Genomic DNA, 24,032 nt, shown 5'->3' with positions numbered 1-24,032 from the left:
ATGACCACATCCACTTCCTCGACCACGACCAAAATCTTGTTTATGCCTTTGATTTTGGTTTTCATTTTTCATTATGACATTTGCTTCAGGAAATGTCGTTGATCCAGTGGGTCGGGATTGATGATTTCTTATTAACAATTCGTTGTTCTTTTCTAGTGATATCGAGAGCAACGAATTTAAGTTTTGCCAAATTTGACATAATAGTACTAGAAAAACAACAATGCATTTTATTAGTTAATTTCCATTAATATGACAATACAAAATAATGGATAAACGACGAGTACAAGTATGTTTAAAAATAGATAAAATGTGTGCGGTGGAAAATCGCTGGTGAGTACAAGACTCGTGAGCATGATGATCATAGCCGTTATAAAAAATAGCCTTATAAATGCCATCATCTTCATCTTCGAAAAATCGAGAAAATATTTTGAGAGAAAGAATGAATTTTGGTGTGATTGAAAATGAGTTTGAGTGAACATATTTATAGGCAAAAAAACTAGCCGTTTTGTGACCGTTGGGGGTAAGAAAAAAATTGAGTATGTGTTGAATAAAATTTGTGATAATGATGCAATGCATATAATGATAATCATAATTAAATAATTATGTATATCATATCACATTATTATAAGATTGGTGTCGTAGACAACCTTTTATATAATATTGTGAAATTATACCAATATAGTTAGTATAAAGTCAGGTATAGTATATCATATCACATTATTATAAGATCGGTGTCGTAGACAACCTTTTATATAATAACATGAGATTATACGAATATGGTTAGTATATAAATACACAATAATTTATATCATATCACGTTATTATAAGGTCAGTGTCATAGACAACCTTTTATATAATAACATGAAATTATATATTGATACAGTTAATATATATACATAATAAATATATATCACGTTATTGTTTAAAAACCTTAGAGGCTTTTATACTTGTCGTATCCCTTACCGGGAGTGTGGGATGTCGTCTTAACATCCTCCCAGTATTTATAACAAGTTTTGAAAAAAACTATTTTTTTCATAACATGATATTATATATTAATATATACACAATAAAAATATATAAACAGTAAAATAAAAATTCTTACTTGTTGAATATTTTTGACTTCTTCTTGTATTTTGGAGCGTCGAAAAATATAGAAAACCTTCGAGCGATCGTGCTGATAACGTGTTGTGAAAAAGTAAAAATTTATGGTAAAAAGTAAAAACTCCAAAACTCAAAATATATCAAACTCTACACTTTATAATATTTTTCTCTCAACTCAATTGTATTTTTCATCACAAATGAAGACCTATTTATAGATCCACATTTGAGATTCGTCCAAAAATAAATACATCATTATCTACATCATCACACACTAATTTTCCACATTTTACAACTCAATATTCAACATTCAATATTCAACATAATATTAATAATAATAATATTTTTCAACAGAAGTGAATTAATCATCTGAATACAAAATAAATACATATAAATCTACGTTATCTATATACGGGCTCCACCAATCCACTATGTCTGAGTAACATTTTCAATTGATGATTTGAATACGAAATAAAAATATGCATTCGTCAACATATTATAATCCCCGACTAACGAATCTCTTCTCTCTTTAATTTTTGTTTACAAAATAAGAATTTTGAGCCAATCAAACGGGAGGATTGGTCAAGTTTCACGGCACGTCTAAAGTTTGACCGAGTCATTTGATCGAATTCGAACCCATAATATTGGAAACCATTGGTCAATGCTGCCTGCCATTCCAGAAGGTAAATTTTTATAAAATAATTATGATGTGAAAATAATGTGAACTCCAGTCACCGATCTTCTATATAAACACCCCTTTTCATCTTGATGTTTACTCCCACTTGAGGTTCTCTCACTAATCTACCAAACCCCCCCAATCAATTCTTTCGTAAGCAAGAACAACAAGAAAGAGACCTCCAATGGCGGCTAAACTCTACATTGTGTATGCGTTTCTGTCTCTTTTTTCTATTTTTTTCAGTAGAAGTGGAGGTGGGCTTGTTTGTTTTGTGCTTGAAATCTGTGGATTCTTGATTTTTTTTTTTGTTGTGGCTGAATCTGAAATCTGATTTCCCAGATTCTAGATTTTTATTTTCAGATTTGCTTCGATGACTCTGATGAGAAATCGATCTGTTTCTTGCTGTATAAAAACACAAACTTTGATGGGCTTTTGTTTTGGCTGTGCGTGTTTACACCGGAGATTCTTGATTTCTGTTATCTAATTTCAATCTGATCTATTTTTCACAGTTACTATTCCATGTATGGACATGTCGAGAAACTCGCCCGTGAGATCAAGAAAGGTGCCGACACCGTCGAAGGAGTCGAGGTCAAATTGTTTCAGGTATGTGTTTGGGAATTGAATTGAATAATTTTAGATCAAACCCTTTTAGCTTCCTCTGTCATTCTTCACTCCTGGAGAAATTTACGGGTTGAAATCATGTTTTTATCATATATACCTAATGCATGATTATATAACAATAATAATATATGCAGGTTCCGGAAACGCTTCCTGCTGAGGTTCTCGGGAAGATGTATGCTCCCCCAAAGCCAACTGATGTGCCAGTGATTACACCCCGTGAACTTGTGGAAGCAGATGGACTCATATTCGGTATGCCCACTAGATTCGGGATGATGCCAGCTCAAGTGAAATCATTGCTAGATGCTACTGGCCAGCTATGGCAGACCGGGGCGCTAGTAGGCAAGCATGTTGGCATGTTTACCAGCACTTCAGCTCAAGGAAGCGGCCACGAGACCACAGCGTATGTTCCAATCATTTCACGTCTTTTGCTTTTGCTTGCTGGTATAATGTGATGTATGAGGAATCCATCAACAGTTTTTCGTATTTGTGCTCCAACTCAAATTCCTTTTAGCTTGTTTGAAGCCTCAGATTCAAAACAAACTGTTTTTGGCTCAACTCAAACATCTATTCAGAGCTAGATTGTTCTTTGTTCGAGCTTGATTAGGTATGTAGTTTTAGGTTCCAACTCAAAAGGATTCAAAACATGTTGGTTTTCAGTTTGAAAACTCATTTTCATGACTCGAAAAGCTCACTACTAACTAGTTGACTCCCCTGCTGCTAAAAACTCTTCTTTGTATCTGTATGCTCTTATATATATTATTATACAAGAATCTGAGATGAAAATGAGTTTTTTTTTTCCAAAACTCTTATATTTTTGTAAATTTTTAGCCATGTAGTTTGCAGTACATGATATTTCTGTCTCAACCACTGCCGTATAAAAAACCAAAACCATTGATACTTTTGCAGTCGACAAAAGACTTATTTAGAGATTTGATGTCATGCAGTTTAACCGCGATTACTCAATTCGCACATCACGGGATGATCATCGTCCCCACTGGATACACATTTGGGGAAGGCATGTACGTGTTGGATGAGATCAAAGGTGGCAGTGCCTATGGTGCTGGAACATTCACCGGAGGAGATGGGTCGAGGCAGCCTTCGGAACTGGAACTGGGCCATGCTTTCCACCAAGGAAAATACATTGCAGGTGTTGTCAAGCAATATAAGAAAGGAGGATCTGCTTAAACATAGTTTTGGGATTTCATCTATATTTTCATTCAGCAATGTAATTTTCATCGTGTTCTACTGGTGTTAAAGTTTATTATCTACTGAAATATCTTGTTTCTTCCCGTCGGATTCGAATAAATAAATGTAATGCTTTTGTTGTGATTTCTTGTTTCTCATCATACTTGGTTTGGGCAATGTACTCTGTTTCTACACATTAATACAGCATCTATTCTGTTTATCATTTTGTTCCATGTTATCTGAAGTTTGAATTATGGAATTTCTGCATTCACCTCCCTCTCGAGTATTTATTGTATTTGACATTTACATCAATTGTCGAGTTCAAGAATTATAACATGTGATGGAAATAAATGCAGAATTCATTAAATACTGGGGAGACGAATCGAATGTTATGAGATTGGAAAATGAAATGTTTAGAGGCAAGGCTTACTCATCAGTCATCAATGATCCTAATAAAAGATCAATCTTGAGTCTTGACCAAAATCGTGTTGACACTAACATGAAATAATGACTATGATTTGTATGAAATATAGTACATATCAATCCATTTCTATAAATTTAAAAATAGCATCACGTGTTTATCCCATCAATTTGATGTATAAAAACACTAATGACATATATGAGTATATATGTATCGAGTGAAACGGATCGATTCGATTCATATCTAGTATGAAAAGTAGTAGTTTTTCATAAAAAAAAAATAATTTTTATGGGTCCGGTTGAATAAGAGATTCATCTCATAAATTAATAATTTCTTATTCATAAAACTTAATTAAAATATTAATAATTACAACAATTTGGATAAAAATAAAATATTTGAAAATTTAATAAATTGAGTGATTTGATTAGGAGTGTGTAACATTCTTCTATTCGGTTCGATCCGATTTTTACAAATTGGTTCGGTTTTCCAAATGTCTAATCATAAAATTGGACAATTAAGATCAGTTCGGTTCAATTTTTTTGTTAATTCAGTTTGGTTTTACGGTTTAATTAATAAAACTAAGCAATAAATTAAACTCTATATTTTAGAATAAAGTGTTTGCAAATATTTGAATATTATTTTTAGAATACGTAAAAAAATAAAATATTTACTCATAAAATAAAACTAACAATGTAAATTAAATATAATCAAAATATAATGAAAAATTAAATAAAATGGTTTAAACCTTCATTTTGATATTTTGTATTAAAGATAATGATATTTTATATATCTTAATATATTATACATACAAATATACAAATTTTTAAATATTTTAACATATATTATATGCAAAATCGTCGGATTGGGTTTTTGGATTTTTAAATTTAAAACCGAAACCAAACCGTAAATTCGGTTTGGTTTGGTCTTTTGGTTTTATTGTTTTAACCATTTATAATGAACACCTCTATTTGATTAAATATATGGTGATTTATAAACCACCATGGATAAGCGATAAATATTATTAGAGATAAATTTAAGAGGATTTAAGTCGTGTTTTAATGGAATTAGTATTTGAAATAAATGAATTTAAATGTATTGTTATTGTTTAAATAACTACTACAAAAGAAATTCAAATTCATTTTCCTACTAAATTCATTAATGTAAAAAATCTTTCAAAAATGCATGTAGGATAATCATTTAATTTCAAATTCAATGTGTAACTCAATGTGTAATCCTTGATGTATATATAACATTACCCTACTGAGAACAATAAATTTCAAATCTTTAGAAGATTGAAACCATTTGAAATATTATAGTTATAGTGTAAGTAGAAGATAACTTTGATTTCTACTTTAACTTATCTAAAATGAAAACAAATTTGAAATCATGGATTTCAAATGACTCAATCTAAATGTAACCTTATCTTTATTATTATTATATTATTATATTATAATACATAAACCCCATAGAAAAATCATATTTAATCATTTTAATGTATTTCCAAATTTATCATTTATCATTCTTCTAATATATTTAATAATGAAGGTCCAAAAAAAGTAAACTTCTTATTAAAAAACTTTTCACATTTTGTTTAACTATCCCCATTATCTTAACCACTATCACATCATTCTAACATTTAAACAAAAATTATAATTAAATTCAAGTTTATAAATAATATTTAATTTCAAATAATATATATTTTATGCACATGCAACGCATGTGCTCTATATGCTAGTGAAAATAAAGATATTTTTCGGTAAAATTAAATAGGGCATCACCAATTGATTTTTTTGTAACATAAAACATGTTTTAATTAAAGCTTCAACAAGTCTGACATTAAAAAGTTGGTGAGAAATAATGGAATAACATTCGAGAACACTAAATTGTTTTCAACAAACAACATGTAGGATGTAGTGACCCAGCTCGAAATCATTAACTAATCAGATATTAAGCTTAAATAAGCATGCAATAAACAATAATCACAATCATAAATATGCTGCGGAAAGCTTAAATAAATGCTGGACCGACATAATACAACCGGTTAAACATGTAGTAAGCCAGATTTCATTTTAAGATAATAATATGATAAACATGATTAAGAGTTGGTAATTAATCAATTTCGGAGTGTTATTGGACTTCTGAAGAGAATATGGGCTTTTGACTTTGGGCCGGATCGGAAGCTCCGAACCCAGATCGGAAGCTCCGATCCTGGAACGGAAGTTCCGATATCCAGCTGCCAGCAATGCTCGATGACTCAGCCACGAATTTTGACAAGTGTTGAACGTAGAGCAGATCGGAAGCTCCGATCGCCCGATCGGAAGTTCCGATCCCGACGTGTCACACATGCATGCAATGAGCTGGATCGAAAGCTCCGATCCTGAAATAGGAAGTTTTGATCCTGGCCGGGAATTTTGCCTATAAATAGGGCTTCTCAGATTCATTTCTAAATACGAATTCCCGAGTTTCTTTCTTCAGTTATATAGTGTGAGATATACACTTGAGGGCCCTATCGGTTATAATAGAGGTTCTGGAATAACCAAGGTATGATTATAGTCATCCTGGACTAGTTACTCCAAAGGGCTAACTACGGACGAAGGTATGGTCCGGGAATCTATTTAAGTTTTGGGAGTACTTATTAGCTTAGTTAAGGCTTATAGAATTTATGTAGTGATACGGTAAACTTTTGAATATAGGCTTGGAACCTAGAATCCTACTATACTTGAACTAGCCTAGAGGTACGTACACATTGACTGAGATTGCCAGCGAGTATATATGTTTATATGTTGCATTTATTTGGCATTATTATATGGCATGATATATGATTTACCGTTTTCCATATTCATATGTCATATGCATATACACGTTGAGCCTATACCTTGTTATACCTGATTATAGAGTCGCTCAGCTCTATACTCGATAGTCTGTCACTGAGAGTACCGCGACAGCTGAGGCATTTATGTCTGTCTACTCTGGTGTACTAGACGAGTGTGGTTGCACCCAGAGGTTGATCCGTGCGGTGGCAGCACTCATGTGGCGCCGGTTCTGAGCATGATTTTTCAGATGACCCTGTACCAGTCATCATGTTGCATGCATTATATACATATGTTTACTCATGTCTATGTACTGGGCGTTAGCGCTCACGTCCTAGTTGTTATCTTGGACACCCTATTCTATGGAGCAGGTCGCAGGATGGACGGAGCTGGTAGTTCAAGGCAGGACTAGGGAGCAGGAGTCTTGAGGATTTTATTATACAGCAGGATTCGATATAGCTGTATAATGTTTACTGTTTAATTTTTTGATTTGGTCGTATCACTACAGATTTAAGCCTGGATTATGTTACTAAGCTGATATGTAAATTATGGTTTTGTTTCCGCATGTTTTACTCTGTTAAGTTATTTTGCTGTATTAAGTTTAATGCATGCTATTAGTTACCAGTTAGTAGGTGATACCATGCAGGGTCACTATATTTTTGGTATCAGAGCATGCTTAGATTTTGGGATTAGTACTTGGGATTTAGAATTAGTTTTGAGTAATTCTTGCGCATTTGAGATTTTAATGTGCAATTCTTTTCAGGATATGGCTGACGAGAGTCACGGTAGTGTTGGCCAGGGAGGTGGCCATCATCATCGTTATCACCGCCATCATGATGATCAACATCGTCATCATGAGGGTAGACGTCGCTACTCTATCAATAAATTCATGCAAGTAGGACCGAAACCTTTGGTGGGAGGCGAGAATCCTGAACAGGTGAGGAGTTGGATGTCTAAACTCGAGAGTACTTTTCGTGCTTTTGATTGTACTGAGGATCAGAAATTGGAAGTTTTAGAATTTGTTCTAGAGGATCGAGCACGTTTTTGGTGGGATGCCAAAGCTGCTCAGGCACGTACTGAGAGAGGATAGGTGACTTGGGGGGATTTCTGTTGGGAGTTCCAGAAATTGTATTTTCCTCCGGCTGTTCGCCAAGCACGATCTATGGAGTTGCTTACTCTGAGGCAAGGATCAATGACTATTGATCAATATCAGCAACGATTTCTTGATCTGCTACCTTTCAGTCCTCATATCAATGAGAGTGATGCGTCGAAATATAATATCTTTCTACAAGGTTTGAACCAAGATATCTACTCTCAGGTTGTCGTCTGTGATGACCCGGTATCTTTTGAGACTTTGGTGAACCGTTGCCGTCTTGTGGAGACTAGCAACAGGCGGGCACAGTTGATGATGCCAGCACAGCCTAATGGATCTTTTGAGCCTCGAGCTCAATCTGTTGTGCAATCTGGACCTACGTCTTCTTCTACTCCTACTACTTCATCTGGATCTCGTGGTTCACGAGGTATGTTCCATTTTGGGAAGAAGAAGAAGAAGGAGGAGTTTTGTAGTCACTGTGGAGGGAAGCATCCTGCAGCTTCATGTCAGAGAGCTACTGGTGCTTGTTATATTTGCGGTTAGCAGGGACATCTGTGGAAAGATTGTCCTCAGCGCATGGGTTCTGCTAGTGGATCGGGATCACAGGTTGGATCTCAGGCTTCTACTTTTCCACGACAGCAGCCAGCACCACAGAGTTCTTTTGGTTATCGTCCCCAGACTCAAGGGCAGGTATTTGCTTTATCTCAAGAACAGGCTACTGAGGGAAGCGATCGCATGTTGGCAGGTACCTTTTTGTTATGTGGTATTCCTGCACATGTTTTAATTGATACTGGAGCATCGCATTCCTTTATTTCTAGTCGCTTTGTTAAGAAATATAGATTACCTTATGTATCATTAGATATGGATTTAGTTGTATCTACTCCGTTGGAGCAAGAGATAGTAACTAAGCGTCTAGTGATGGGTTGCCTTCTAGAGTTTGAGGGTAATACGTTATTGGCTAATTTGATGATTTTAGCGATGGCAGATTTTGACTGTATCTTGGGAATAGATATGCTGACTTTGTATCACGCTACTGTGGATTGTTATCAGCGTCTGGTACAGTTTCATCCGGTTGAGGGTGATAGCTGGTATTTTTATGGTGAGGGTGCGCGACCTCCGATGCCACTTGTTTCGGCTCTGAAGGCATGTCATGTCTTGGAGTCAGGTGGGGAGGGCTACCTCATCTATGCAGTTGATATGTCCGCGAGTAGTCCGGGTATTGATCAGCTACCGGTTGTCAGCGAGTTTCCTGACGTATTCCCTGATGAGATTCCTGGTTTTCCTCCGGTACGAGAGGTTGAATTTGGTATTGATTTAGTACCAGGAACTACGCCTATATCCCGAGCGCCTTATCGTCTGGCACCGTCAGAGATGAGGGAATTGAAACAGCAGTTACAGGATTTGCTTGATAAGGGATATATTCGTCCGAGTGTTTCTCCGTGGGGAGCACCTATTTTATTTGTCAAAAAAAAAGATGGATCGATGCGATTATGTATTGATTACAGACAGTTGAATCGTGTCACCATCAAGAATAAGTATCCTTTGCCGTGGATTGATGATCTATTTGATCAATTACAGGGTAATTCTATTTACTCGAAGATAGATCTGAGATCTGGATACCACCAGATGTGGGTACGAGACTCAGATATTTCTACGACTGCTTTTAGGACCAGATACGGGCATTATGAATTTCTGGTGATGCCATTCGGTTTGACGAATGCACCGGCAGTCTTTATGAATCTGATGAAGCAGATATTTCGAGAGTATCTAGATAGATTTGTCGTCGTCTTAATTGATGATATTCTTGTCTATTCTCATGACAAGGATGAGCATGCACATCATCTAAGGATTGTTTTACAGACGTTACGAGATAAGAAGCTGTATGCGAAATTGATCAAGTGTGAATTTTGTCTTGATCGGGTAGTGTTTCTCGGTCATGTGATTTCTAATGAAGGGATATCTGTTGATCCTAGTAAGATAGAGGCAGTGCTGAACTGGTCTCGTCCGACGATGGTTGCTGAGATTCGTAGTTTCTTGAGGGCCCTATCGGTTATAATAGAGGTTCTGGAATAACCAAAGTATGGTTATAGTCATCCGGGACTAGCGACTCCAAAGGGCTAACTACGGACGAAGGTATGGTCCGGAAATCTATTTAAGTTTTGGGAGTACTTATTAGCTTAGTTAAGGCTTATAGAATTTATGTAGTGATACGGTGAACTTTTGAATATAGGCTTGGAACCTAGAATCCTACTATACTTGAACTAGCCTAGAGGTACGTACACATTGACTGAGATTGCCAGCGAGTATACATGTTTATATGTTGCATTTATTTGTCATTATTATATGGCATGATATATGATTTACCGTTTTCCATATTCATATGTCATGTGCATATACACGTTGAGCCTATACCTTGTTATACCTGATTATAGAGCCGCTCAGCTCTATACTCAATAGTTTGTCACTGAAAGTACCGCGACGGCGGGGGCATTTATGTCTGTCTACTCTGGTGTACTAGACAAGTGTGGTTGCACCCATAGGTTGATCCGTGCGGTGGCAGCACTCATGTGGCGCCGGTTCTGAGCATGATTTTTCAGATGACCCTGTACCAGTCATCATGTTGCATGCATTATATACATATGTTTACTCATGTCTATGTATTGGGCGTTAGCGCTCACGTCCTAGTTGTTATCTTGGACACCCTATTTTATGGGGCAGGTCGCAGGATGGACGGAGCTAGTAGTTCAAGGCAGGACTAGGGAGCAGGAGCCTTGAGGATTTTATTATACAGCAGGATTCGATATAGCTGTATAATGTTTACGGTTTAAGTTTTCGATTTGGTTGTATCACTACAGATTTAAGCCTGGATTATGTTACTAAGCTGATATGTAAATTATGATTTTGTTTCCGCATGTTTTACTCTGTTAAGTTATTTTGCTGTATTAAGTTTAATGCATGTTATTAGTTGCCAGTTAGTAGGTGATACCATGAAGGGTCACTACAAAACAATTACAACCCAATCAAATAATTGAAATACAACCTAACAAATACCCCTGCTGTCTCGCTCTGGTCGACGACTGCTCCAAGTATCTGAGCGCACTAACAGAACCTGTACTTGCCCCGTCGAATGAGGTGTCTAGACAACATAGAAAAATACTGGACATGAGCGCTAAAACTCAATACGCTAGTACGGATAAACATACAAAGTTACAAACATGATGCATGCAAATGAATGTCTGGGTATCGTATTGAGAAATCATATTCTGCTCAGTCTAGGTGCCATGGTATGTAGCACGCTGGGCCGTTGCATCAGGATGTGGCTCCCACACCATAATCTATGGACATAATCGAATCCAAAACTATGATATCCATTCATACATGCAATGGGGCTGAACGACCCCTACACCGGGGAAGCCAATAATATCGGCTAAATCAAAATGTATGCACGTGCAACATAACATATCAAAACAGTACATGAAATCATGACATATAAATGCAACACATAAGCATGCATACCCGCTGACAATCTCAGTCAGTATTTACGTACCTTACTAAGGCAATCCTATAAGCATACATTTGGAAATAATGAAATAAGAAGAAGATACTTGAATTTGGATTATTCGAAAAAAATAAGAAAAAGTTGATGATGAGATTAAACTGATTCCAAATTTTTTTCCTGAGTTTTTTTATTTAAAAATTTTGAAAAAAAATAGGTTTATATACATGAGTAAAAAGAAGATAATGTGCACAACATGTGTAAAAACAAGGGGTATTGATGTAATTTTATGTGCAAAATGTAAGGGTATTGATGTCATTTTATGCAATTAAGGAGTGAAAATTAAAATCAAATTTATTTATGGTGTGTAGTAAAAAAATCTCTTACATAGGGATTGATTTCTAAGTTTAAGTAGTGTTTACGAATTTTTTAAAAAAATTACCCAATAAATATTATATAATATATGTTTATTCAGTTTGCAAAAACGAAAATATGAAAGTGTTAGAAAAAAGAGTATGTAAAATAAATAATTTGTCTTATAATTTTAGTTTTGTAGAAAATTAAATTAAGATATAATCATAAATTTATTTTAATTTTCACTAATTAATAAGAGAACAATTAATCGAAGCGGATCAATTATATCAACATAAAATAAACACATATAAATCTATTTTATCTATGTATGATACAACACTCCACCAATCTACTATGTCTATATAACATTTTCAATTGATGATATAAATACGAAATTGTTGTGAAAAAGTAAAAATTTATGATAAAAAGTAAAACTTCAAAATCAAAATATATCAAACTCTACACTTTATAAATTTTTCTCTTTCAATTCATTATATTTTTCATCACAAATGAAGACCTATTTATAGATCCACATTTGAGATTATTTCAAAAATTAATACATCATCACACACTAATTTTCAAAATTTTACAACTCAATTTTCATCATTCAACATTAATAATATATTTTCAACACTCTTCTTGTAATGATGATCGTGATACGATGGCTGTTTTTATTACGTGTTTTATATTGTCTCGTTAAAACCTTACTAGGAAAAACTCATTGAAATAAAAACCATAGTAAGAAAAAAATAGTGCAACCACGTAAAATTTCCCTCATGTTAACACGAACGATTCTTCACATATTTCGTAGATTACGCATCTCAATGTTATATATATACTTTCTGAATATCGTCGTAGAAAATGCCTTTGTGAAAAGATCTGATGAGTTTTCACTTAATTGAATGTAACAGATATCAATATCTTTATTTTTCTCAAGCTATTGGGTGTAGGCAAAGAACTTTGGGGGGATATGCTTGGTTCTGTCGCTTTTGATGTATCATTCTTTCATTTGAGCAACATATGCATAATTATCTTCATATAGTTTGACAGACTTCTTGTCTACTGATAATCACAAGAAGTTTGGATATGTTGGATCATTGATTTTAGCCACACACATTCACGACTTGCTTTGTGTAATGAAATAATCTCGGCGTGATTTGATGAAGTTGTTGCGAGTGTTTGTTTCTATGAACGCCAAAAAATTACAGTGCCTCCATGAGTAAATACATATCCGATTTGGGAACGTGCTTTATGTGGATTAAATAAGTATCCAACATCAGCATAACCAATTATACTTTGATTTGTATTATTTGAATACAAAAGTCCCAAATCCGTCGTTCCTCATAGATAACGGAATATATGTTTAATTTCGTTCCATTGCCTCTTTGTTGGATGTGAACTGAATCTTGCCAATAAATTTATAGAAAAAAATATATCAGGTCTAGTACAATTTGCAAGATACATAAGGGCAACAATGACACTTAGATATGGTACTTCTGGACCAAGAATAACTTCATCATATTCACATGGACATAATAAATCATTTTCTATGTTTAATGATCTAACAACCATTGGAGTACTTAAAGGATCTGATTTATCCATATTAAAAAGTTTAAGAATCTTTTCTGTATAATTTGACTGGTGAACAAAATTCCACATTCTTTTTGTTTGATTTACACACCCAGACAATACTTGGTTTTTCCAAGGTCCTTCATTTCGAATTCTTCCTTCAAGTTCATCATAACTTTTTGAATTTCCTTATTTGTTCTAATGGCATCAACATATACAATAACAATTACACATCCGGATATTGTTTTCTTGATGAAAACACAAGGGCATATTGTGTAGCACCCGGTATTTTTCATAAGTAAATTCGCATGCATAATTAGAAAAAATAATTATTTAAAAATTTAGAAATGTGGGTTAAATGATATTTATGTGTTATTATGTGATTTATGTGCATGTTTTAAAGTATTTTGCTTTTAACCCGCAATTACATGATTTTTGGATTTTTGAGTAATTAATTTATTCTATCGCGTAGACGGGACCGTGGACGGACGAGATATTAGTTTTTCATCCAAAATATTTTATGAGATTTTAGGAGCCTTAAAATATTATTTTAAGGTATTATTTCATAAAAATTATAGTATTTATGAATATATTTATATAGTTGCCCATTTTTAACAAAAATAAGTCATTTTAATGACTTTTAATGACCTTGTTAAATCCCTTAAATCTTTATTTCGGGATTACAGATTTATTATCAGATTATTATTGTATTTAAGGGTTTTTAATTTGGTTTTTATAGTATATTATTTAATTAGCTTAATTATTATAATTATACTTCAAGTATCTACCCTAAAATCTACCCCAACCCCACGTTAAACACCCTAGCCGCCACTCCCATTCCCTTCCAACATATTCCTCCATCAGAAAACAGCCTCCATAGCCGTGAGTTTGGGATTTTGAAATCGGTTTGGTGATTCGTTCGTCTCGGAACGTCGTACACGCGTCGTAGGCCTCATTTTTATTCAAATATTCAACAAAGGCATGTTGAATTCTATCCCTTCACACAATATAAGCTATTTAATTCATTCATGTCAAATTTTCATTGATTGGTTGCTATTATTTTCGAATATTATGAAGTCTTTTGGCTAGAACATGAACAACTCATGGTTTTGTTTGTTTTTCATGAATGTGCTCACGTTTTATTGCATGGGAGAGGATCAGGCTGCTGCTCATCAGTTGGGGGAATGTATTAGGGTCCCTGGAGTCAAGAGGTTTGGTTGGCTTGAGGGGTGTAAGGGCTGAGACTAAGCTGAATCAGATCTGGTGCAGCTGTGCACGCAGGATAGGATTTAGGGAAGAGGGGTCGGGTTCTTCATGCAGGGATAGGTTCCAGCAGGGGTTTGGGCAGGTTAGGATCGCCCAGACTTGGGCTACGTTTGGGCAGAGGTACTCCGGCCAGCGGCGGTCGGAGCCGGCCGGCAGCAGGCCATGAAGGCCTGCTGTTCACGGTCGAGAGCAAGAGAGAAGGGGAGGGGGAGCGGGCTGGGCTGGGTCTTGGGGGTCCGAGTCGGGTCAGTCGGGTCATGGGTTAAGTTAGATGGGTTCGGGTCTGGGTTATATTAGTCGGGCTCGGGTATTTTTTTTAAAGTAATTATTAGATTAAGTAACATTTTTGGGATAATTAAATGTTTTAAAAAAATTAATTGGGCTTTTAAATATTTTAATTAGACCTTAAAAATAGTTATTTAAGTAAGGCCAATAATTTTCATGGGCTTGGAAGCCCATGGAAATTATTGGGTCAGTCTGTGAATTTTTGGGCCTATCAGTGATTAATATTGGGTTTAGTTAAGTTATTGGGCTTAAATATTTTATTTGGGTCCAATTATGTTAAAGTATTTTATTTGGGCCTAAATATGAAATTTGGGCTTTATTTAAGTTATTGGGCCAGTCTTAAAATTTATGGGTTTAAGTCTAGGGGACCAACAGTCTAGACAATCCCATAAAAATTAATGAGTCTGTAATATATATTTAATTTATTTTATGCATGGACATTTATTTACGTAAAAGTATAAATATTATGAAAAATTAATTAAATATATGTTACGGACAAATTTTTTTTAAGTGCATGCATGCATAAAATAATTTTATGATGAATGATATGTTTAATGTTGAGCATGAAAAATATTTAATGGAAATTGAAGTTGTAATGACCCTTACCGAGATCACCTACTAGACAGAACTTAGACATGCAATTAACTTAATTAAACAGTAATCAGAACTAAGATGCGGAAACCATAAATATTATACAGTCCCAAAAAAAAGAATCTGTAAATACCCAAATAATTTATACAACCAAATCGAATACTGTGTCAATCCAATACAAAAATAAACCCTAGGCAAAGCTCCAGCAGGCCATCCACTGCCTAGCCCCTCTTGGATCCACCTGCCTCATCCAAACACAAACCTGCCCCATGGAATAGGGTGTCCAGATACACAAAGTACGAGACGTGAGCATAAAACGCTCAGCACGAAAGTATGAGTATACATGAATGCAAGTGTACCGCCTACTGACTAGAGGTCAAGAATCAAATAACGAAGACAGACCGGGCCCTGGTATGTAGCACGATGTGCCTTCGCTTCAAAAGGTGGCTCACATACCGAAATACTAGTGGATACGCCGGACCCAAATCGATGAAAGTCCATCTACTAACAGAATAAAGTAGAACCCTACTAATAGACATTTCAAAAGAGATAGCTCAAGATGCATATGTATGCAGCATAAAATCATGTCATATAAATCATGCAGTCACATAATACATGCATACTCACTCAGGATATCTCGAACAGTACTTTTGTACCTCAAATGCTAGGCGCGCTCTACCAGCTCTAGGTCTACGCCTATAGTCCGCACTACACTGCCAAATGATACTAATATCATTATAGTGCTCTAAAAGCCTTAACTAAGATATTGCATACTTCTAAATATTTTTAGGAAGCAAAAACTATACCTGAGTCCGTCGTCAGCCCATTGCTGTCACTGCCTCAAAACTAGGCCACAGCTCTGCTACGACGCCTGGATCGCTATGCCACTTCCGGATTCCCAATGGGACACCTAGAATGCCCTAGATCTAAGCTGGAAGACCAAGGAATCGAGAGAAGAGAGGTGATTGGTGCGTCTGAAAGTGAATCTCGGCACCCCTATTTATAGACGGAGTTCGGGCCGTCCGAACCCCACTTCGGAGCCTCCGAACACTTCGGACTGTCCGAACTCAACTTCAGAGCGTCTGAAGTCCCATCAATGCATCAGCAATGACGTCACCTTGCTGACGTAAGCAATGACATAATATTGGCCTCCGATCGGGCCGTCCAAACCTGCCGACGGACCGTCCGAACACGTTCGGAGCCTTCGATCCTGGCTTTGGACCATCCAATCCCGTTCGGAGCCTCCGATCTTCTCTTCGGAGTGTCCGAACCCGAGTTTTCTAATTGCAATTAATTCCCTTAATTACCTGATTTGGTTTCGGGCTACTACATTCTCCCCCACTTAAGATATTTCGTCCTCGAAATCAGATCTTAAGTACTGAATGTAAAACAACATGCAGAAACATTCTTTATTCAAATCAAATGATTACAAGGTACAATTTTAGTACAATACTAAAATATCAATCAGAATAACTCAGGATGTTCTGAACGCATCCTGCTTTCCAGCTCCCAAGTGGCTTCTTCAGTGCCTCGACGCTGCCACTGAACTAAAACCATAGGAATGACTTTATTCCGCAAGACCTTATCCTTATGATCCAGGATACGAATAGTTCTCTCAACATAGGTCAAATCCGCATCCACCTGAACTTCAGACGGTTTTAGAATGTGAGACTGATCCGCCACATACCGTCGCAACAGAGATACGTGGAACACGTTGTGAATACTGGACAGATACGGTGGCAAAGCTAGCCGATAATCCAAATCACCAATGCTCTCCAAGATCTCAAACGAACCGATAAATCTGAGAGACAACTTGCCCTTAAGGCCAAATCTGAGAATTCTGCAGAATGGTAAAACTCTCAGAAACACTTTCTCCCCAACATCAAACTGCAAAGGCCTATGGTTAGTATTAGCATAGCTGGCCTGACGGTCCTGTGCAGTATTAATCCATTTCTTGATTTGATCAACAACATATGCTGTCTGCTGGACTAACTCTGGTCCTTCAGCATGTCTCTCCCCCATTTCTTTCCAGAAGAGTGGAGTACGACAACGTCGCCCGTACAACGCCTCAAAATAAGCCATCCCAATGCTAGTATGATAGCTGTTGTTGTACGCAAACTCAATCAATGGCAAATGATCCTGCCAGGATGAACCAAAATCCATAGTGCATGCTCGAAGCATATCCTCCAAAGTACATATAGTACGTTCTGACTGTCCATCTGTCTCCGGATGATAGGCAGTACCCAAACTGAGAGTAGTGCCCATCGCACGCTGGACACTCCCCCAGAACCTAGGGGTAAACCTGAGGTCTCGATCGCTGACAATGCTCACAGGCACTCCATGAAGTCGAACGATCTCCTGAATGTACAATCGAGCCATACGATCCACAGAGTACTCTCGGCTATAGGCAATGAAATGCGCTGACTTGGTGAGTCGGTCCACCACAACCCAGATAGCATCACAATTCCTCGAGAATACCGGCAAATGGGTCACAAAATCCATCGTGATAAGCTCTCATTTCCACTCAGGAATAGGCAGACTGTGAAGCAAACCTTCAGGTAGTCGGTGTTCTGCCTTGACCTGCTGACAAACCAAGAATCTCGAAACATACTGATACACGCTGCGTTTCATTCCCTTCCACCAAAACCGAGTACGTAGATCCTTGTACATCTTGTTGCTCCCCGGATGAATACTCAACTTAGTGCGATGTGCCTGAGACAAAATCTCATCTCGCAACTCTTCATCCTCCGGAATTACAAGTCTACCAGACAAACACAGAAATCCATCTGACTGATAGTGAAATCCAGATGTGCTACTCTCGTTGGCTAGACGAGCCAAATGCTGGGTCTTCGAATCAGACATCTGAGCATCCCGAATCCGTGAATACAAAGCTGGCTCAGATAGTATCGCAAACATCTGGATACTCTGCATACCTTTCTTGTTCTTGAAGGTATACCCTGAAGAACAACACTCCCCGATCGCACTAGACATCGAACAAGTCTGAAGTACAGATAGTCGCACCTTGCGACTCAATGCATCAGCGGTGAGATTAGCAGCCCCCGGATGGTACTTAATCTCGCAATCATAGTCCTTAAGCAAGTCCATCCATCGTCTCTGTCTCATGTTCAACTCCGCCTGAGTGAACAAATACTTGAGACTCTTGTGGTCGGTGAAGATCTCAAATTTCTCGTCATACAGATAATGACGCCAGATTTTCAAGGCGAACACAATAGCTGCCAACTCCAAATCATGAACTGGATAATTGTCTTCGTGCAACTTCAACTGTCTAGAAGCGTATGCGATCACATTCCCATTCCGAGTCAGAACACAACCTAACCCCTGAAGAGAAGCATCTGTGTACACCACATACCCTCCAGATCCTGACGGTAATGCCAACACTGATGCAGAAGTCAACCGCTGTCGAAGCTCACAAAAATTCTCCTCGCACTTGGAGGACCACTCAAAATCAACAACCTTGCAGGTAAGCTGCGTCAAAGGTCGAGCTAGCTACGAGAAGTTCATAATGAAGCAACGATAATATCCTGCTAGACCCAGAAAACTACGGATCTCAGCAACCGTCATCGGCCGCGACCAGTTAAGCACAGCCTCGATCTTGCTCGGATCAACAGAAATTCCCTTCCTAGAGATGATGTGGCCAAGAAAGACCACTCGATCCATCCAAAATTCACACTTACTCAGTTTGGCGTACAAATGCTCGTCCCGAAGAGTTTGCAGTACCAATCTCAAGTGAGAAACATGCTCGTCCGCATCACGCAAATACACCAGAATGTCGTCAATGAAATCCACGAAAAATTATCCAGAAACTCCCTGAAAACGCGGTTCATCAGATCCATAAATATAGCCGGCACATTACTCAAACCAAAAGGCATCACTAGAAACTCGTAATGCCCATAGCGAGTACGGAATGAAGTCTTGGTTATGTCCTGGTATCGGACTCTCATCTGATGATACCCAAATCTCAAGTCAATCTTGGAGTAAACCGAAGTACCCTGCAACTAATCAAACAAGTCATCGATACAAGGCAAAGGATACTTGTTCTTCACAGTAACTCGGTTAAGCTGCCGATATTCAATGCACAACCGCATAGACCTATCCTTTTTCTTCACAAAGAGAACATGAGCTTCCCAAGGAGATACACTAGGACGAATGTACCCCTTGTCCAAAAAATCATGTAACTGATTCTTTAACTTTTGCATCTCTGACGGAGCCAGACGATACGGTGCTCGTGAAATAGGCGAAGTACCCGACATCAACTCTATGCCAAACTCGACTTCCCTAGCAGGAGGAAAACCCGGAATCTCATCAGGAAATACATCTGGATAATTCATTCACAACCGGAATACTCTCTATCTCAATGCTCTCAGCGGATAGATCAACTGCATAGATGAGGTAACCTTCCCCGCCAGACTCTAGAGCTCGACAGACTCTCAAAGCTGATACCAATGGCATCGGGGGTCGTGCTCCCTCACCATAGAAAACAAGCTATCACTCCTATCCGAATGAAAGCGTACTAATATCTGATAGCAGTCCACTGAAGCTTGATAGGTAGTCAACATGTCAATCCCCAGAATACAATCGAAGCCATCCATCTCAAGAACCATGAGATTCGCTATCAGAATGTTCCCTTCAAACTCTAGAGGGCAACCCATCATTAGACGCTTAGCCAAAGCAGATTGACCCGTTGGAGTAGAAACAAAAACTACTATGTCTAGTGCAATGCATGGTAACTTATGCCTCTTAACAAAACGTGCAAAAATGAAGGAATGAGATGCACCAGTGTCAATAAGTACAATAGCAGATATACCATATAACAGAAATGTACCTGCGATGACCTTCTCATTATCCTCCACTGCCTGATCGTGCCTCAAGGCAAACACCTGGCCAAAAGCCCGCGGCTTCAAGTGAGAACTCCCAGCAGACTGTCCCTGCGACCTCTGCTGAACGGTAGCCTGAGAACCCGATCCTGAACCAGAACCGCCTCCCCCAGATAGTGGACAATCCCTCCAGAGATGACCCACCTCTCCACAATGGAAACAAGCTCCAGAAGCCTTACGACATCTGTCAGTCGGATTGTTCTTCCCGCAATGGTCGCACTTCTCCTTCTTCCCAAAACGAAAAACACCAGCGGAACTAGAGGAAGAATAAGTAGATCCGGACTTCTTGAAAGACTGAGCACGGGGACCCAAAGAACTCGCAGGCCTAGACTGAGAGAAAGACATGTTCTGCCGAATGCTATCCTCTGCTTGGTGACAATGGCTCACCAAATCCTCGTAGGTCATATCATCACCGACCGCCACACGGTCATGAATCTCTGGGTTAAGGCCCTGAATGAACCGATTGTACTTCATCTCAGAGCAGTCAGCAATCTCGGGACAATAGGATAACAGATCGAAAAACTTCTGCTGATACTCTTCAATAGACATGGCTCCCTGACGCAGACTCAGTAACTCACCCGCCTTCATCTGGCGGAGTGCAGAAGGAAAATACAGCTTCTGAAAAGCTGTGCGGAACTCAGCCCAAGTGGCTACTCCTCTCGCCGCAGCAAAAGGTACAGAAGTGAATCTCCACCACTTCCGGGCTCGCCCATCCAGAAGATAACCAAGTGTCTCCATCTTCTGCTCCTCAGTACAGTGAAACGTTTGAAAAGTCGTCTCCATACGATCTAGCCAGTTCTTCGCATCCTCCGGAGACTCGCCTCCAACCAAGGGCTTAGGACCCATAGATAAGAATCAGCGCACACTAAAACGTTGATTATCATGGCGACGATGATGGCATTCTCGATGACGCTCCCGATCGCCATCACCCCAACGTCCACCTCCACTACCATGGCTATTCTGATCATCACGATCCGCCATCTACAAAATTAACCTCACGGTTATCTTATGCAGAATCTAAATCCCAAGAATACTATGCATGCTCTGATACCATAAATGTAGTGACCCTTACCGAGATCACCTACTAAATAGAACTTAGGCATGCAATTAACTTAATTAAATAGTAATCAGAACTAAGCTGCGGAAACCATAAATATTATACAATCCCAAGAAAAGAAATCTGTAAATACCCAAATAATTTATACAACCAAATCGAATACTGTGTCAACCCAATACAAAAATAAACCCTAGGCAAAGCTCCAGCTGGCCATCCACTGCCTAGCCCCTCTTGGATCCACCTGCATCATCAAAACTCAAACCTGCCCCATGGAATAGGGTGTCCAGATACACAAAGTACGAGACGTGAACATAAAACCCTCAGCACGAGAGTATGAGTATACATGAATGCAAGTGTATCGCCTACTGACTAGAGGTCAAGAATCAGATAACAAAGACAGACCGGGCCCTGGTATGTAGCACGCTGTGCCGTCGCTTCAGGAGGTGGCTCACATACCAAAATACTAGTGGATACGCCGGATTTCATCCACTAACAGGATAGGGTAGAACCCTACTAACAGATATCTCAAAAGAGATAGCTCAAGATGCATATGTATGCAGCATAAAATCATATCATATAAATCATGCAGTCACATAATACATGCATACTCAGTCAGGATATCTCAAACAGTACTTTCGTACCTCAAATGCTAGGCGCGCTCTACCAGCTCTAGGTCTATGCCTATAGTCCGCACTACACTGCCAAATGATACTAATATCATTATAGTGCTCTAAAAGTCTTAACTAAGATATTGCATACTCCTAAATATTTTTAGAAAGCAAAAACTATACCTGCGTCCGTCGTCAGCCCGTTGCTGTCGCTTGCCTCAAAACTAGGCCACAGCTCCGCTACAATGCCTGGATCGCTATGCCACTTTTGGATTCCCAATGGGATACCTAGAATACTCTAGATCTAAGCTAGAAGACCAAGGAATCAAGAGAAGAGAGGTGATTGGTGCGTCTGAAAGTGAATCTCGGCACCCCTATTTATAGACGGAGTTCGGGCCGTCCGAACCCCACTTCGGAGCCTCCGAACACTTCGGACCGTCCGAACTCAACTTCGGATCATCTGAAGTCCCATCAATGCATCAGCAATGATGTCACCTTGCTGACGTAAGAAATGACGCAATATTGGCCTCCGATCGGGCCGTTCGAACCTGCCGACGGAGCGTCCGAACACGTTCGGAACTTCCGATCCTGGCTTCGAACCATCCGATCCCGTTTGGAGCCTCCGAGATTCTCTTTGGAGTTTCCGAACCCGAGTTTCCTAATTGCGATTAATTCCCTTAATTACCTGATTTGGCTTTGGGCTACTACATAAGTGATGTGACAGCATAGAGGTGGTTTACCACTGAGCACAGAGGTAGTTTACTACCGTCATAGAGATGGTTTTACCACTGAGCATAGAGTAGTTTTACTACCAGCATAGAGGTGGATTTATCCATCGCCACGTACGATGGTTCTTAGACTGATCAGTTGCTCATGATTACGAGCCACACTCATGGATATAACCTACAATATTCTTTATGATTATGACATGCTCAAATTATGTTATGTATTATATGGTATAACACATGGATATGATTTATGATGAAAGTTATCACTTGGAGATTTTATAATGATGCATTATTTTAAGAGCATGCATGCATATATTCATGATAAGTATATGTATTAGTATGATTATGTGCTTATGTGTGATTTTTAAACCTTGTTATTATGAGATAAAACATGTTGGGCCTCTAGGCTCACTACGCTTATATGGTGCAGGTGAGTATGATTATGTTGATGACACGGTTGCTCCAACCGGCGGTGAGGCCTATGAGTTTTCTTGCTGACGGCGCCCGTGACCAGTGCTATTTCAGTGATTTTATGGGATGTTATCAGTTTTTGAACAAGTTTTTCCGCATATTATTTATTTTTATGGTTGGTTGAATATATTATTTTTATAATGCTCGCTTGGTAAAATATTTGATGATTTTTAGTACAAATCGATGATTTTGAGATTTATTTTAGTGTTTATTTATTTCAAGATATTATTGATACATAATTAAATTATTTAACAAGTTTTTAATTAAATAGTTATTTCAAGTGTTTATACATATATGTATGGGCTTATATGTATTATTTAATTAGTTTATTTTAAAAACATTCTAGTATTTTATTAGATCAAGTCATTTCATATTGGATCATTTATATATTCCTTTTCATCAAGTGTTCACTTAGCCGATTATCCTTCATTCGGCTGGATTGTTCAACCCATATAATGATCTTTGAAATTTTACATAATAAAATTCTTTGGGTTTTGAACTTTGTGTTTTAGGAATCTTAAATCCTTCAGGTATTTTCATGTATATATCATTATCAAGTGATCCGTATAAGTAAACTGTAACAACATCCATAAGACTCATTTCCAAATTTTCAGATACAAATAATCAAATGTCGAAACGAAATTGCATCCATAACGGGAGAATACATTTCTTCATATTCAATTTCAGGTCTTTGAGAAAAACCTTGTGCAATTAGTCAAGCTTTATATCTTACTACTTTATTTTTATCATTTCGCTTTCAAACAAGAACCCATTTTTATCCAACATGTTTTACACGTCCTTCAGGTGT

At 37.8% G+C, this 24,032-nt stretch overlaps 1 protein-coding gene across 1 annotated transcript; it reads left to right on the top strand.

The window, feature by feature from the left end:
• The first annotated feature begins 1,824 nt into the window (after positions 1-1,824).
• Positions 1,825-3,800, top strand: LOC140880362 (quinone-oxidoreductase QR2-like). Its single transcript, XM_073284726.1, has 4 exons — positions 1,825-1,981; positions 2,284-2,377; positions 2,530-2,795; positions 3,340-3,800. The coding sequence occupies exons 1-4, from the start codon at positions 1,959-1,961 to the stop codon at positions 3,578-3,580; spliced, it is 624 nt and encodes a 207-aa protein (XP_073140827.1). The 5' UTR covers positions 1,825-1,958; the 3' UTR covers positions 3,581-3,800.
• The last annotated feature ends 20,232 nt before the right edge of the window (positions 3,801-24,032 follow it).

The sequence above is a fragment of the Henckelia pumila genome, chromosome 2 (genome assembly GCF_033568475.1).
Source record: "Henckelia pumila isolate YLH828 chromosome 2, ASM3356847v2, whole genome shotgun sequence".
Lineage (NCBI taxonomy): Eukaryota > Viridiplantae > Streptophyta > Magnoliopsida > Lamiales > Gesneriaceae > Henckelia > Henckelia pumila.
This window is presented reverse-complemented; position numbering and strand designations above follow the sequence as displayed.